The sequence below is a fragment of the Panthera pardus genome, unplaced genomic scaffold (genome assembly GCF_024362965.1).
Source record: "Panthera pardus isolate Hobbes unplaced genomic scaffold, ASM2436296v1 HiC_scaffold_18, whole genome shotgun sequence".
Taxonomy (NCBI): domain Eukaryota; kingdom Metazoa; phylum Chordata; class Mammalia; order Carnivora; family Felidae; genus Panthera; species Panthera pardus.
Genome location: NW_026526743.1, coordinates 25,667,351 through 25,684,458, shown reverse-complemented (window position 1 = coordinate 25,684,458; position 17,108 = coordinate 25,667,351). Strand labels below are relative to the sequence as shown.

The 17,108-nt window shown below is 35.4% G+C and overlaps 1 protein-coding gene across 2 annotated transcripts in view; it reads left to right on the top strand.

Moving 5' to 3' along the window:
• ITFG1 (integrin alpha FG-GAP repeat containing 1) overlaps positions 1 to 17,108 on the top strand; it is a 349,880-nt gene that overhangs the window by 8,917 nt on the left and 323,855 nt on the right. For both annotated transcript variants that reach the window (XM_019456034.2, XM_019456037.2), the window contains 2 exons: positions 1,156 to 1,213; positions 2,672 to 2,746. In XM_019456034.2, the coding sequence (XP_019311579.1) occupies positions 1,156 to 1,213; positions 2,672 to 2,746 (133 nt within the window). The remainder of the gene's footprint in view (positions 1 to 1,155; positions 1,214 to 2,671; positions 2,747 to 17,108) is intronic.

Here is a 17,108-nt window from a genome sequence, read left to right as displayed (position 1 = left end):
ATACTCACAAATTCAATGATCAGACACTGAGGTAGAAATAGCAGAGACACAGCTTTCATTTCACTCCTAGCTTCCAAAACTCAGAGTGTATCTGATTGTCAAGGCTTACATCTTATTCAGAATCTCAGATGCAAAGATACGTGAGAATAGTTATTTTGGTTTCTAGTCCCTCCCAGTACAGAAAAGCACAAAAAGGTTGTAGCGGAGATTGAGAGTCAGTCTACTATATCCACCCCTAAACTTTCAGAACTTATCTGAAAAACCAATTAATTATAACTAAATAGATGACTTTGTTCATGGGGCCAGTTTTCAGGGTGGGGTGGAAGGGATGCAGTTGTGTTTTTGGTAACATTTGAACTTAAGCAGTAGTTTCAATACTTCAAATTAATTCAGTCAATAAATATCTGAAGAAATAGTACCATGTGTAAAGCATTTTGTGTACATAAGCATGGATATTTTAGAATCAAGTAGTTTTGTGCATATTGCCAACTGCTAAATTTGTATTTAAAGAAAACTCACCTAAGATTTTTAGATTGCAGCCTCTAAAAAAAAGTTCTTGTAATGGTTTTAACTATAGAATGAACCCCATTGGTGTCTGGGTGGCTCACTGTGCTGCCGTTGCAGTGCCTGCTTGTGATTTTCTCTCTGCTCCTGCTCCACATGTTCTCTCTCTCTCTCTCTCTCTCTCTCTCTCTCAAAATAAACTTAAAAAAAAGAATGAACCCCAGGATTTTGTCTTTACAAACTTGGATGTCTGTTTAAGTTAGATTTATAGTGTCTTGTTAATAGTAATTGTTGGAATTAATTAGAGATGAACGTTGAAAAGAATGCAGATATTTTACCCGAAGTGTAGATATCAAAAATCATAGGGGCTCCAGGGTGGCTCAGACAGTTAAGTGTCCAACTTCAGCTCAGGTCATGATCTCACAGTTCATGGGTTCAAGCCCTGTGTTGGACTCTGTGCTGATGACTTAGAGACTGCAGCCTAGTTTGGATTCTTTGTGTCCCTCTCTCTCTGCCCCTCCCCCACTCATGCTCTGTCTCTCTCTCCTCCCTCTGTCTCAAAAATGAATAACATTTTTTAAAAAAAAATTAAAATAATAGAAAGTGCCTTATATATATATATATATTTTTTTTTTTTTTTTTTCTATACAGATCCTAACAATATGACTGTACTCAATAGGACTTTTCAAGATGAACCACTAATTATGGAGTAAGTATGTGCTTGCTACCGTTTGAATGATTTTAAACTTAAAAACATAAAATTTCTCACATAAGAGACTATTTTGCTACATGGCATTGACACTACATTCATTCTCCCTTTGAAGGTGATAGAGGCTGGTACTTGATTAAATGATATTTATCTGTCATGATGGAGGGAAAAGAAAAATGAAATTCAGTATTTTGGAAAGAGGAAGAATTTTGTGTTTTTGTTTTTGCTTCAGTAGCTTTGAATATCTTCATTATGGATCTGTGTTGATTATAGCCATGTCATTACTCAAAGAATTAAGGTATCTGTTTCAGGGTAAAACTATTAGTGCTTGATTGATAGTTATGAATGGTATGGGATTTCTTCCAGAAATTTAGACAGATGTCTATATTAAGGAGAAACTTATCCTTTTTTAATTTATTAAAACAATTTTTTTAATATTTTTGAGAGAGAGAGAGCTGAGTGGGGAAGTGCAGAGAGAGGGAGACACAGAATCCAAAGCAGGCTCCAGGCTCTGAGCTGTCAGCACATAGCCTGACACAAGGCTCAAATTCAGGGACCGCAAGACCATGACCTGAGCCAAAGTCCGACGTTCAACCAACTGAGCCACCCAGGCGCCCCAGCTTATCCTTTTTATAAAGCTCTTCCTTAGTGTTATTATTCCTCACAGTACACTCATGTACCAGGATAAATGTAATCCAAATTCCTGTCAGAATTTTTGGTAATGACACAGAGATCATTTCGAGAGCTAAAGTAATGTACAGCCACATTCTTGTTTTCATTGTTGCCTTTCATACAGTTATTAAAATAATAATCATATACCAATAGGTCAGTGGCAATCAGAAGTCTGAACTATAAATCCATAAAGACCCTCAGCTTGATTTCATTTATAGTTGTGTATATTTTCATTGTTGTTGCAATAATCAATGGCCAGTATGAATTTTTATACCAGCTGGAAATTACTTTTGTGGGTTATTTCTCCTCAGCCCATCTAAACTAAACAGTTTGGGTCATGATTCTGAAACACGTACTGTTTTCTTACCACTCAAGAATAGGGTAGGTTATGCAGAAACTATAGACAACCCTAAGATTCCACAACAAAAGTTTATTTCTTACATCTTGTGTCTGTCCACTGTGGGTCAGTGGTAGGTTCTGCTCTGTGCCATCACTCAGGGTATATCAGAGGCTCCGTCATCTGTGGAGCTGGACCATCTGAAACACATGTCTCATTGCTACTACCAGCTTAAAGAGGGAGGGCTGGAGGTCCAGTAATAAATAACAAACACTTTGGCCTAGAAATAATACATGTCTGACACTTTTGCTGACATTTTATTGACTATAGCAGAAACTGGTGAGCATTGTGATTTCTACCACACCTCCCAAAGGTTATTTTCCTTTTAAAGCTGGAACATGAGAATTTTATGAAATAGCTGCTTAATGTTTTTAATGTTTTCTTTTCAGCTTCAATGGTGATTTAATTCCTGATGTATTTGGTGTTACAAATGAATCCAGCCAGCCACAGATATTATTGGGAGGGTGAGTAAACATGATTATAACCATGTAATTAATTGTACTTATTGCTGCTACAGGAACTATGTGTCTGTGTAAACTGATTGCTTTAACCATTAGGGAAAAACGTAGCTCATTGGAAATCCATGCTCTTAGAGATTTTTAAAAGGGCATTTGGTCGACATATAAGCTTTCTCACACAGTTTTGGATTTGATCTGCAACTGCTCTCTTTGTAGAGCCAGCTTAATCCATTTATCCTTCTGGAAATTAGAGATACAAACTTTACAGGTCCCAATTTGAATGTTCATTCATTGTTTTTTAGGAAAGATTTAATTTGAACAGAATGGATACCTGCAGTCTTGATTGGATTCTCCACATTAGTCATTTTATCTCTGAGCCTTTTACTGATAAGCCTGTTCCTTCTTCCTTTTATTTGTTCACTGAGCAATCAATAATTGCCCAAGAATGTAAACACTCCTCTGAGCTCTGGAAATTTTTCCAAGTATACTTTATCCTTGACTGACATGTATGCTGGGATTCTCTCACTATCCTTGTGTGCCATTCTTTGGAAAATCTGTTTGGAATTTTGCAATTCAAAGATATAATTCCTCTAGACTTAAAAAGAACTGGCCTCTTAACATTTATAGCAAGATACTTTTCATGAGATCCCTTCAGCTTGGTTAATTTTTTCTGTATCTGATAAGCCAAAAATTTAGTTTAAGAATACGGAACACATTTACTTTTTTAACTTTCCAGTGAGTGTGGAGAACTACCTTTATCATTCTGTCTTTCCCAAGTGTTTGGAAATCTAACAAATTTCCTTTCTGTGTTTTGGAAAAGTTGTATATTTTTATATGTACCTTTTGAATTGTGGTTGATAAGCCCATAGATGAGTAAACTGTCAAAATTTAAGGTATTATGAGAAGAAAATGTTACATTTCCTATCACTTTTTCTAAAGGTTTTCTTTTAAAAATTTTTTTTAACGTTTATTTATTTTTGAGACAGAGAGAGACAGAGCATGAATGGGGGAGGGTCAGAGAGAGAGAGGGGGAGACAGAATCTGAAACAGGCTCCAGGCTCTGAGCGGTCAGCACAGAGCCCAACGCAGGGCTCAAACTCATGGACCGCGAGATCATGACCTGAGCCAAAGTCGGATGCTTAACCGACTGAGCCACCCAGGCGCCCCTTTCTGAAGGTTTTCAATGAAGAATATGGGTGTTTTGATGCTAGGGAGAATGACCTTTGAAGGACTTACTGTGAATCTTGAATGAGAAACCTGTTTTTTCCCCCAAACTTTGAAAAAGTTTGAAGAGAGCCCTGCTCTAGAGACCAATTGGATGGAGATCTTGCTTGGTCTGTTGTGGCCCTGTCTAGGGGAACTGTGTGTGGGTGGGGTTGGAGGAAGGCACAGCCCACCCCTACCATGGCAAGCCCAGCTTATTTGCCTTGGGCTGGGACTATTCAGGAAGTTGTCTTTTTCATTTCCTCTCTTTAAAGGCATACATGTGGGGGGCGCCTGGCTGGCTCAGTCAGAAGAGTGTGCAATTCCAGTGTTGTGAGTTTGAGCCCCACATAGGTATAGAGATTACTTAAATAAAAACTTAAAAACACATAAGTAAATAAAGGCATACATGTGATTGAGAACATGATGGTAACTTCTGGCCTGCTTTGTTTCATGGTAATTTCTATTTTAGTCAAAGAAATACTTGGAATACCTTTAATATGTCATTTGATCTTTAGAAATTGAAAATTTTTAACAGCTGTTGTTATTAATTCAGAAAGGAAAGCTAATAATGTCTTTATGGATTTTCTACTTAATCCACAAGGAAACTATTTAGAGTATCATGTGATAGTGTCATGGCTTATTTACTTGTTCTGAATTCTGCATTCATTTTTTCTCTGTCGCTTCCTGAAAAACGATAGCTTTTAAAACTTATTCTACCTGGAGAATTCACTTTCACTTTTATTCACTTTTATTTTTTAGACATTATATTCTGACATACTTTAGTACGCTGGAGTAATATAGTAATATCCTTGTATTTTATGATATTTCTCATTTAAACTTTCATACAGATTAAACAATAATAGCTAACTGTATTATAAGTAACAAGTTTGTATCCAAGATATTTTAATTCCAGTTTAGAGAAAGAAATTATATAACTTGGCAGAAAAGAATTCCTGTCAGTAGCATTTTAGGATAACTATAGCCTGGCAATATCATGATTCAGATAACAGAAAGCTGAATATGTCCCTTTGGGAGCAAGCATTATTGTGTGACTAAAATAAGAAAATTATATTTAGGCCATACCACTTTTACAAATACAGACATATGTACAGGTACATAAGTGAAAAAGCCACAGCATTGACATTTGGGACTTTTCATGTGACCTCTGATTGGAAACCCAATCTTATTTATCAAGAAATCTAACCTAATTTTTGCAACTTAAATATTGTGTTTTATGGGCACAGTAGACCCAAGATTATCTTAAATTTAATTAAATTTTGCCAACACCTTAATTTTGTGGGAAATTTGCAATGATCTTTAAATAGAGTGCTAAATGCTCCCATAGGATTGTGCTGAAAAGCCCACAGCTTGTAACCCGGTTCAGTTAGGAATAAGAATAGGAGATTGCCCACAAGTAAAATTAGCATTACTGATTTGGCTGGAGTAAAAGTACATATGGTCAGTCTAAGAAGACAGTGATAATAGGCAAAAGAATCCCTTTTCATTGGCACAGTGGGGGCTATCTAACAGGGACAGGAAGGATGCTGAATCTACTGAGGTGCCAGAGATAACTGTGTTAAGTGGTCAAAGGTGAGGCTTTGGTTTGTGTCTCAACCCCACTTTATAATGACTTGAAATAGTAGTCATGTGTCATATTACTTAAAAATAACACCTACCCATTAAGTGTTATGGTGGCTTTTGCAATGATGTGAGGTTATGATCAATGAGCATTTTTTATAAAAGGGAGTTTGAAACTGATGTTGCAAAAACATTCAGAATATTAAGTATTGAAGTGAAAACATTTGTACTTGTAATTTTAATCAAAGTCAAATGTAATATTAGTCTTTTCAAATTCTGGGACTCCTGTACTGAGTTCAAACACATTTCTGGGTCAGGCCCAAGTTGTATACTGGGGAATATTAATGTAGGTATGTGATAAATACTTTGCCACACTCTGTTTACTTCACAAGTGATTGCATAAAAATTTTGAATGAATATTAGCGGCACTGAAAGCAGCCTTTTTTTTTTTTTTTTTTTTTTAACGTTTATTTATTTTTGAGACAGAGAGAGACAGAGCATGAACAGGGGAGGGTCAGAGACAGAGGGAGACACATAATCTGAAACAGGCTCCAGGCTCTGAGCTGTCAGCACAGAGCCCGACGCGGGGCTCGAACTCACGGACCGTGAGATCATGACCTGAGCTGAAGTCGGACACTTAACTGACCAAGCCACCCAGGCGCCCCGAAAGCAGCCATTTTTAACTGTTATGTAGATGAGTAATTTTCCTCCAATGCCAAAAAATATATATATATTTTCTATTTAAATATAGTTAGCTAGTCTCAATCCAAGAGGTATAAATCCCTATTTTTCCATGTAATCTTTTCTCACTTTATACCAATTACTGACTTATTTAATCCCCTTCATTTTTACTGCTGCTCCTTTTGTTGGCTTGCTGATGCATTATGGAAAATATTGCAAATAATTGCCTTTAATGAAATGAAATGATATTGTGTTACAAATCTATTTTTTGAAAAAATATGAAAGTTAAAGATTTATGACACAAAAGGAACCAAATGATCATCAAGGCAGCTTTTAACTTTGTAATTAGCATTAGTATTCATAATCTTGACAATAAAAGCTTGAGATGATTCATATTTTCAGATATGAAAATACTCTTATTCCCCAAGTAGTCTTCACCCCTTCTCACCTTATACACCGTTTATATTTGGAACATTGTTTTTGAATGGAATGTATTAGAACTTGAGAAATTAGTTTAATATTGGTATTTCCTTAGAATCAGTACAACAGTTTTCTAACTTTCCTCTTTTCCTAAAGAAGCTTTTTTATTGGAGATAAATTCATTTATTTTCCCACTGTTTCTCATCTAAATCTTTTTCCTTTCAAAATTAAGCCACAGAAATAGTGAAAAGCTTTATGAGATGACAGAATTTTATATGGTGTGATTATTTCAAATGGCATGTTACTTAAGGATCCCTAATGTTATTTTTCTGGAGTCCCACCAGGAACTTTTTGAAAGAGAGAAAGCAGGGGAGAAGGGGAGAGGGAGAGAGAGAGAAAGAATCTTAAGCAGGCTCCATGTTCAGAGCAGAGCCCAACATACGGCTGAAAATCACGACCTTGGGATCATGACCTGAGCCAAAATCAAGATTGGGGCTTTATTTTCAGAGGCCTTTTCAGGGGTCAAATGACCCACAATTCTCTGGTGATTAATGATACTGCTTTGTTTGAGATATTGGTTGGCAGTATTGTATGTAAGTGAATTTTTGTTTGTAAATGTATGATTTAAGATGTTTTGGGGTTTGTTTCTTTTTTTATTATTTTTAATTTATATCCAAGTTAGTTAACATATAGTGTAGTGATTTCAGGAATAGAATTTAGTGATACATCACTTACCTGTAACACCCAGTGCCCAACCCAGCAAGTGTCCTCAATGCCCCTTGCCCATTTAGCCCATCCCCCCACCCACCACCCCTCCAGCAACCCTCAGTTTGTTCTCTGTATTTAAGAGTCTCTTACAGTTTTTCTTCCTCCCAGTTTTTGTTATTTTTGCTTCCCTCCCCTTATGTTCATCTCTTCTGTATCTTAAATTCCACATATGAATGAAGTCATAAGATATTTGCCTTTGACTTATTTTGCTTAGCATAATACACTCTAGTTCCATCTATGTTGTTTTAAAAGGCAAGATTTCATTCTTTTTGATCACCAAGTAATATTCCATTATATATATACACATATATATAATGTCACATTTCATATGCAAAGTATATGCATTATGTGTATATGTGATCTATATACGTGTATATACATATATCACCTCTTCTTCATTCATCAATCAGTGAACATCTGGGCCCTTTCCATACTTTGGCTATTGTCAATAGTGCTGCTGTAAATATTGGGGTGCATGTGCCCCTTCAAAACAGCACTCCTGTATCCTTTGGATAAATACCTAGAAATGCAATTGCTGGTTCATAGAATAGTTCTATTTTCAATTTTTTGAAGAGCCTCCACACTGTTTTCCAGAGTGGCTGCACCACTTTGCATTCCCACCAGCAGTGCAAAAGGGTTCCCCTTTCTCCTCATCCTCACCAAAATCTATTGTTGCCCAAGTTGTTAATTTTAGCTGTTCTGACAGGTGTGAGGTGGTATCTCATTGTGGTTTTGATTTGTATTTAACTGATGATGGCTGTTGAGCATCTTTTCATGTGTCTGTTAGTCATCTGGATGTCTTCTTTGGAAAAGTATTTGTTCATGTCTTTTGCCCATTTCTTCACTGGATTATTTGTTTATTAGGTATTGTGATAAGTTCTTTATAGATTTTGGATAGTAACTCTTTATCTAATATTTCATTTGTAAATATCTTCTCCCATTCCATCAGTGGCCTTTTAGTTTTGCTGATTGTTTCCTTTGCCCTACAGAAGCTTTTTATCTTGATTAGGTCCCAATAGTTTATTTTTTCTTTTGTTTCCCTTGTCTCCTGAGACATGTCAAGTAAGAAGTTGCTGCAGCTGAGGTCAAAGACATTGTTGCCTGTTTTTCCTCTAGGATTTTGATGGCTTCCTGGGTCACATTTAGTTCTTTTCAACCATTTTGAGTTTTTTTGTATGTATGGTGTAAGAAAGTGGTCCAGTTTCATTCTTCTGCATGTCACTGTTCAGTTTTCCCCACACCATTTGCTGGAGAGTCTGTCTTTTTTCCATTGGATATTCTTTCCTGCTTTGTCAAAGATTAATTGTCCATACGTTTGTGGGTCCATTTCTGGGTTCTCTATTCTGTTCCATTGGTCTGTGTGTCTGTTTTTGTGCTAGTACCATACTGTCTTAATGATTACAACTTTGTAATACATCTTGAAATCTGGGATTGTGATGCCTCCAGCTTTGGTATTCTTTTTCAACATTACTTTGGCTATTTGGGGTCTTTTCTAGTTCCATACAAATGTTAGGATTGTATGTTCTAGCTCTGTGAAGAATGCTGGTGTTATTTTGATAGGGATTGCATTGGATGGGTAGATTGCTTTGGGAGCCTTGTAGAATGAGTTTGAAAGTTTTTCTTCCATTTCTATTTTTGGGAACATCTCCAAAAGAATAGGTGTTAACTCTTCTTTAAATGTTTGGTAGAATACCCCTGGAAAGCCATCCGGCCCTGGGCTGTTGTTTGTTGGGACATTGTTGATTACTGATTTAATCCCTTTACCGGTTATAATGGGTCTGTTCAGTTTTTCTCTTTCTTCCTATTACAGTTTTGGGAGTTTATATGTTTCTAGGAATTTGTCTATTTCTTCTATATTGCCCATTTTATTGGCATATATTTGCTCATAATGTTCCCTTATTATTGTTTGTATTTCTGCAGTGTTGTTTGTTTGTGATCTCTCCTCTTTCATTCATGATTTTATTTGGGTCCTTTCATTTTTCTTTTTGATCATTCTGGCTAGTTGTTTATCAATTTTGTTAATTTTTTCAAAGAATCAGCTCCTGTTCTGGTTTATTTATTTATTTATTTTTATTTTGATATCATTGAGTTCTGCTCCAATCTTTATTATTTCCCATCTTCTGCTGGTTTTGGGCTTTCTTTGCTGTTTTTTTCCATCTCTTTAAGGTGTAGTGATAGATTGTATATTTGAAACCTTTCTTCCTTCTTTAAGAACACCTGGATTGCTATATACTTCCCTCTTATGACTACCTTTGCTACATCCCAGAGTTTTTGGGCTGTCTTGTTTTCATTTTCATTGGCTTCCATGTACTTTTTAATTTCCTCTTTAATTTCTTGGTTAGCCCATTCATTCTTTAGTAGGATGTTCTTTAATCTCCAAGTATTCATGGTCTTTCCAAATTTTTTCTTGTGGTTGATTTTGAGTTTCATAGTGTTGTGGTCTGAAAATATGCAAGGTATGATTTTGATCTTTTTGTACTTGTCAGGGGCTGATTTGTGTCCCAGTATGTGATCTGTTCTGGAGAATATTCCATGTGCATTCGAGAAGAATGTGTATTCTGTTGCTTTAGGATGAAATGTTCTGAATATACCTGTTAAGTCCATCTGGTCCAGTGTATCATTGAAAGCCATTGTTTCCTTGTTGATTTTCTCCTTAGATTATCCGTCCTTTGCTGTAAGTGGGATATTGAAGTCCCCTACTATTACATTATTATTATCAGTGGGTCTATTTATGTTTGTGATTTAAGAGATTATTCTTAAGGTTTACTCACTTTGCTTTCAGTTAAATCTTACAATTTTTAGATATGTATTTGTAGTAATCATTCAGAAAGATAATCAACTTCTTTTGAGAAAGCATAGTTTTATAGTTTCTGTGCAAATTTTGATAGTAACAAGTCATTATGAATACTGATGATATTTTTAAATGTCGTGGCTTCAGCCTCTTTCCATTAGTATACATCAAAGTTTTGTTTCCTTCTTTGAGGGTAAACTATTTTTATATATCATTATTTCTTGCATATGTATTGAAAAAAGTGCACTTTAAAACAAGCATAGAATACACTAAACTGTATACTTAAAAATGATTGAGATGCTAAATTTGATGTCATGTACATTTCACATAGTAAAAAAAATTGGAAAAAGAAAAACATAGAGAAACTGTGGATACACAGACTTTGAGTAAGATTAGTAATACTATTCTAATTTAGTGTAAAATGAGTCAAAATAGTTTATTATTTCTGAAAATACGGGTTAAATCTCTTTCATTAGATTTCTATTACACTTTTATTTGCTATTCAAAATGCCCTACAAATACATGATTTTTACCAGTATGCAGGCCTAGGCTCTAAGCTGTAGTTCCTGAGTTCCACAATGGTCCTGAGTCAGTTCAGCTGTGCAGTCCTATGCTTCTCTTCAGACTTCCTATCCTGTTGTTGTATCTCCCTGCCCTAGGAACTATAACAACTTGGCATGTCTCCTAGATATAATATTATGATGCATACCGTATGGAGGTAGGAATACTGGGACAAAGTAAGAATATGGCTGAAAAAAATCTCCATATTTTCTCCTACGGACATGTTATTTCTGTGAGGTCCTTAAGATTTACCTGGTCCATCCCACACCTTTGAGTTCTAACACAGACCCAGAGTGTGTGAATGGCCCATCACATGTTGCCAGGGTAACTTTGTTCTCCAGTGATGCTTCTTGATCCACCTTCCCTAGATTCTGCTCCTCACTGTGCCCCTCCAGGAGAGGCATACCATGGGGTTGCACAGCTTATCTGAGACTTGGGGCTTGGGGTTGGATGAGCAAGGAAGAGAAAAAAGAAAACCTTAAACAGGCCTTTTGGTAACTCTGGGCTTGGCACTTTACCTCACTTGTCTTATATTTTTTTCTCACAGCAGATAATTTGTGTGGCTAAAGAGGCTCTTTCAGGGAGGCTGCTTAAAGAGGCTAATTCAGAGGTGAAGTGACCATTACAAGCTTAGAATATAAAAATAAGTGATAGATCTGGGATTTGAATCTTGGTCTTCCAAATTCTAAAGCCTGTACTCTTGCCTTTATTTCTGTACAGCCATTACCATTGCTGTAGTCACAGAGGGCCTTTGGTGGTGCTCCTACATGGCTGGCTTGGACTTCCTCATAGCATAGTGTCTGTTTTCTAAGAAGGAGCATTCCGAGAGGTGTAGGTAAAAGCTATAGATCTCTTCCAGATCCAGTCCTAGAAGTTAAACAGCATCACTTGTGCTGCATTCTATTAGTCAAAATAGATCAAGGAACTAGCTAAGATTCAAGGGGATTGGAGGATTATAGACTACCTGTATATGTGGGCATGGCAGAATTGAAATAATGTGATCATCTTTAGAAATACAACATAGTAGTCTGTGTGTATTTACTTTACCATAAGTGAAGACCTACCAACAAACATGCAAACAAATCATTTAAGTAAATCACTTTCTAGATCCTCAGGTTCAAAGGTACTCTTACCCAAAATTGATGTGCCTGAGAATGTACCTGTTTCCATTATAACTTTCTCCTCCTTCATATGAGGATGCCATATTCCTTACCCTTCCTAAATTTTACTGATGCATTTCCTGGAGAGTAAAAACCCATAGGGCACCAAACACAGCTATACTAAACTGTTTCCTGTATTTCTGTTTCATGATACCTCTGTCACTTAAGATGAAGCTTGGCTGCAGAAGGGAACATTTTGATCCACAGTGAGATATTCTGAATTCAGATGTGGTAGAATAGGGTTGTGGGAGTAATGACAGTTTTTGTTTTAATGACTTTGCCTCTTCCATTCCATGGCTATTGTCAAAAATCTGTTACTGTTGAGAGAGCCCTGGGAGAGCAAAGCAAAAAGCATCCGTAATAAATACTGAATTCCACAAAGCAGACCTTTCAGCTTTTCTTAGTACTCTGTCCCTAGGATACAACATGAACTGGAAGGAAGGTAGTTTCATCCCAATGTAGTTTTAGATGATGACAGTGATTATGTTATATGTGACTGGAATGTTCTCTTGGACTACCAAACGTATGGATAAAACTTTTACATAATTTCCTTCATATTTGGTATGCATTTTTCTGTCATGTAGCTGAAACCTATTTTATCAAATCATATCAAGAAAATTCCATTTAAAGTCAAGCATCTCATTATGTCTTTTTGGGATGTTTATTATTTTCTTTCTCTTAATAAAAATTAAATTTACATGCTGGCTCCTGAGCCAGGTAATTTTTTGCAGTATATACCTTTCTCATTTATTAAAGTCATAGGAAACATTTCTTCTATCGAAAGAAATGAGAAAAAACAGTGTTGTTTCTCATTTTTATACTCAATTTTTTTTATTTTTTTATATTCAACTTTTATTGAATTATTCCAGACCAGAGGTCAATATTCATGCACATTTAATGAAGAACTAACTTCTTTTACCATGCTTCTTGTATTATAAATTATTTTAGCTATATTGCATTGCTGTGTTAATTGAAAAACAGCGTGTTGCCTTACTGCCTTGTTTTTATTACCTATTTTATAAAAATAGGTCAGTTTTATAAGAACTATATTATTTTAATCTTGACTGCTTATACTTTTCTCAGCTTTTTTAATCATATTCCTTGAAAGATGTGTTAACACACACACACGTGTGTGTGTATATATATATATATTTTTTTTTTTTTTTTTTTTTTAAAGAGAGAGGGGGGGGTACAGTGAGAGAAAGAGGGAGAGCGGGAGAAATCCAAGAGGGTCAGAGAGAGAAAGAGAAAGAGAGAGGGAAAGGGAAAGGGACGCGGGACTCACCTGACATGGCACTTGTGCTCACCCAACTTGGGCTCGAGTTCACCCGACACGGGCTCAAACTCACAAACTATGAGATCATGACCTGAACCGAAGTCAAATGCTTAAGTGACTGAACCACTCAGACGCCCCCATATGTATTTGAATTGAAAAACTGAAGTCAGACTCTGATGGAAAATGACATTCATTTGGCAGTGAGAACTGGCTTTGCTGATTGGATTATACGGCAGACATTCTCCATAAATAGAATGAATTAATTCAGCAGTTCTAATTTGTTTTTTACTTTTATTATGGAAAATTTTAAAGGTATGCAAGGTACAGAGAATGGGACAATTAATTTGCTTATAATGTACCTGTCAGGCAGTTACACTTATTTATCAACACTTGGTCTGTCTTTTTTCTTTCACATCTTCCCCTCATTTCTCTCTTCTACCCACAGGCAAGATATTTTTAATCTATAAATATTTCAATATCTATTTATAAAGTATGTCTAATATTTTAAAAATATATAGTCTCAATATTTTTACCATACCTAAATAAGAATCATCTTCGGGGAGATGTTTTAAAACTTTATGAACGAGATTTCTTAGCATTTATATCTATAAAGATGAAGAGTAGGAATAGACTTTATACTGACTACTGTCTCATTCTAGTAACGTCATATTATTATAAGGATGAATAATGTATTTTAAAGTCCTGGTCATCTCTTCAAAAAATGCATTTCTAATAAAATTTTGACATTTTGCTTAATAAATTATCAAACTATATAATAGGTGTTTTCATCAGTTGTACACTAATAGTTAAAATAATTCAACTGCAAAGAGATCTCTTTTAATACTTGGATATATAAACAAAACCAACTTAAATACCAATTTTAATTTGTTTATCAATTTGTAGACATACATTTCTTCATAGATGTATGATAGATATAGTGACCAATAAAATTGCTTCAGATATGAAAACATTTTGGTTCATGATAAAGTTCTCTAAGAGATGGAATAGAATTACAAAGTCAAGGATAAAGGGAAAGATGTATAATTAAAGAAGACCTCATTCTCATATATTTTTTTTAAGTCTACTATAGTTAACACACAGTGTTTTATTAGTTTCAAGTATATAGTATAATGATTCGACAATTCTATATTCAGAGCTCATCAAGATAATTGTAATCAGGGTGCCTAGGTGGCTCAGTGGGTTAAGCATCCGACTTCGGCTCAAGTCATGATCTTGCGGTTCATGGGTTTGAGCCTCACTTCGGGCTCTATGCTGACAGCTCAGAGCTTGGAGCCTGCTTCAGATTCTGTGTCTTTCTCTCTCTGCCCCTCCCTCACTCGGGCTCTGTCTGTCTGTCTCTCTCTCTCTCTCTCTCTCTCTTTCAAAAATAAACATTTAAAAAAAAATGTAATCTCTTTTCACCTGTTGCACCCATCCTCCATCCCCCTCTGGTAACCGTCAGTTTATTTTTTATGTTTAAGAGTCTGGATTTTTTAATTTATTCTTTCCTTTTTTCTTTGGTTTGTTTCTTAAATTCCACATGTAACTGAAATCATGTATTTGTCTTTCTCTGATTGACTTAATTTTGTTTAGTATTACACTCTAGTTTCATCCATGTTGTTGCAGTAGGCAAGATTTCATTCTTTTTTAAGGCTGAATAATCTATTATATAAATATACCACATCTTTATCCATTCATCTATCAATGGGCACACTGGCTGCTTCCATAATTTCACCATTATAAATAATTCTGCAACAAATCTGGGGGTGTCTATATCTTTTCAAATTAGTGGTTTTGTATTCTTTGAGTACCCACTAGTACGATTACGGGTAGTTCTATTTTAATTTTTTGAGGAACCTCCATACTCTTTTCCATAGTGGCTGCACCTGTTGCATTCTTAGCAGCAGTACACAATGGTTCCTTTTTCTCCACATTTTTGTCAATACTTCTGTGAAAAATGCTGTTGGTATTTTCATAGGGATTGCCTGAAGTGTGTAGGGTGCTTTGGGTAGTATGGACTTTATAATCATATTGGTCCTTCCAATCCATTAACATGAACTATCTTTTATTTGTGTTGTCTTTAATTTCTTTCATCATGTTTTATAGTTTTCAGAGTACAGGTCTTTCACGTCCTTGATTAAGTTTATTCCTAGGTATTTTATTATTTTTGGTGCAACTGTAATTTGGATTGTTTTCCTAATTTCCCAATTTATCTTTCTGCTGCTCCATTATTAGTATATAGACGTACAACAGATTTCTGTGTATTGATTTTGTATCCCGTGACCTTACTGAGTTGATTTATCAATTCTAGTCTAGGCATTTTTTTCTATGTATAGTATCACGTCATTTGCAAATAGAGAAAGTTTTACTTCTTCCCTACTGCTTTGGATGCCTTTTATTCATAAACATAGTCTGATTGCTGTGGCTAGGACTACTATTGCTATGTTGAATAAAAGTGGTGAACAGCTTGTCTTGTTCCTAATCTTAGGGGAAAAGCTGTCAGTTTTTCACCATTGAATAGGATGTTAGCTGTGGGTTTTTCCTATATGGCCTTTATTATATTAAAATATGTTCCCTCTAAACCTACTCAGTTGAGGTTTTTTATCATGAATAAATGTACCTTGTCAAATGCTTTTTCCACAGCTATTGAAATGATCATATAGTTTTTATCCTTTCTCTTATTGTGATATTGCCAATGTTGAACTCCTCTTGCATCCCACACTTGATTGTGGTAGATGATTTTTTTAATATGTTCTTGGATTCAGTTTGCTAATATTTTGTTGAAGATGTTTGCATCTATGTTCATCAGAGAATATTGATCTGTAGTTCTCTCACTCATTTTAAGTTTTTATTTAAATTCCAGTTAGTTACCCTAAAGTATAATATTAATTTTAGGTATACAATATAGTGATTCAATGATTCCATACATCACCCAGTGCTCATCACAATAAGTGCACTCCTTATTCCCCATCATCTATTTAACCCATTCCCTCACCCAGCTCCCTTCTGGTGACCATCAGTTTGTTCTGTATACTTAAGAGTCTGTTTCTTGGTTTGCCTCCTTCTCTTCTTTTTTTTTTCCCCTTTGCTTTTTTGTTGTTTCTTAAATGCCACATCTGAGTGAAATCATATGGTACTTGTCTCTGACTTACTTCACTTAGCCTAATACTCTCTAGCTCCATCCATATTGTTTCAAATGACAAGATTCTGTTCTTTTTATGGGTAATATTCTATTGTATATACATACCACATCTTCTTTATCCATTCATCAGTTGACAGACATTTGGGCTGTTCTCATAATTTGCTATTGTACATAATGCTACTATACATGGGGATGTATGTATCCCTTTGAATTAATAGTTGTATATACTTTGGGTAAATAGCTAGTAGTGCAATTGCTGGATCATGGGGTAGTTGTATTTTTAACTTTTTGAGGAACTTCCATAGTGTTTTCCCAGGATGCACTGGCTTGCATTCCCACCAACAGTGCAAGAGAGTCCCCCTTTTTCCACATCTTTGCCAACACCTGTTGTTTCTTGTGTTGTTGATTTTGCCATTCTGACAGGTTTGAGGTGATATCTCATTGTAGCTTTGATTTTATTTCCCTGGTAATCAGTGATGTAGAGCACTTTTTCATGTGTATGTTGTTGGAAATATGTGTACTCTTGTCTTTTGTCCATTTTTAGTTGGATTATTATTTTTTGAGTATTGAGTTGTATAAATTCTGTATATATTTTGGATAGTAACCGTTTAACAAATATGTCATTTGCAAATATCTTCTCCCATTCCATAGGCATGTTGGTTTTGTTGATTGTTTCCTTCACTGTGTAGAAGCTTTTTATTTTGATGAAGTCCCAATAGTTTACTTTTGCTTTTGCTTCCCTTGACTCAGGAGATGTATCTAGAAAGAAGTTTGTATGGCTGATA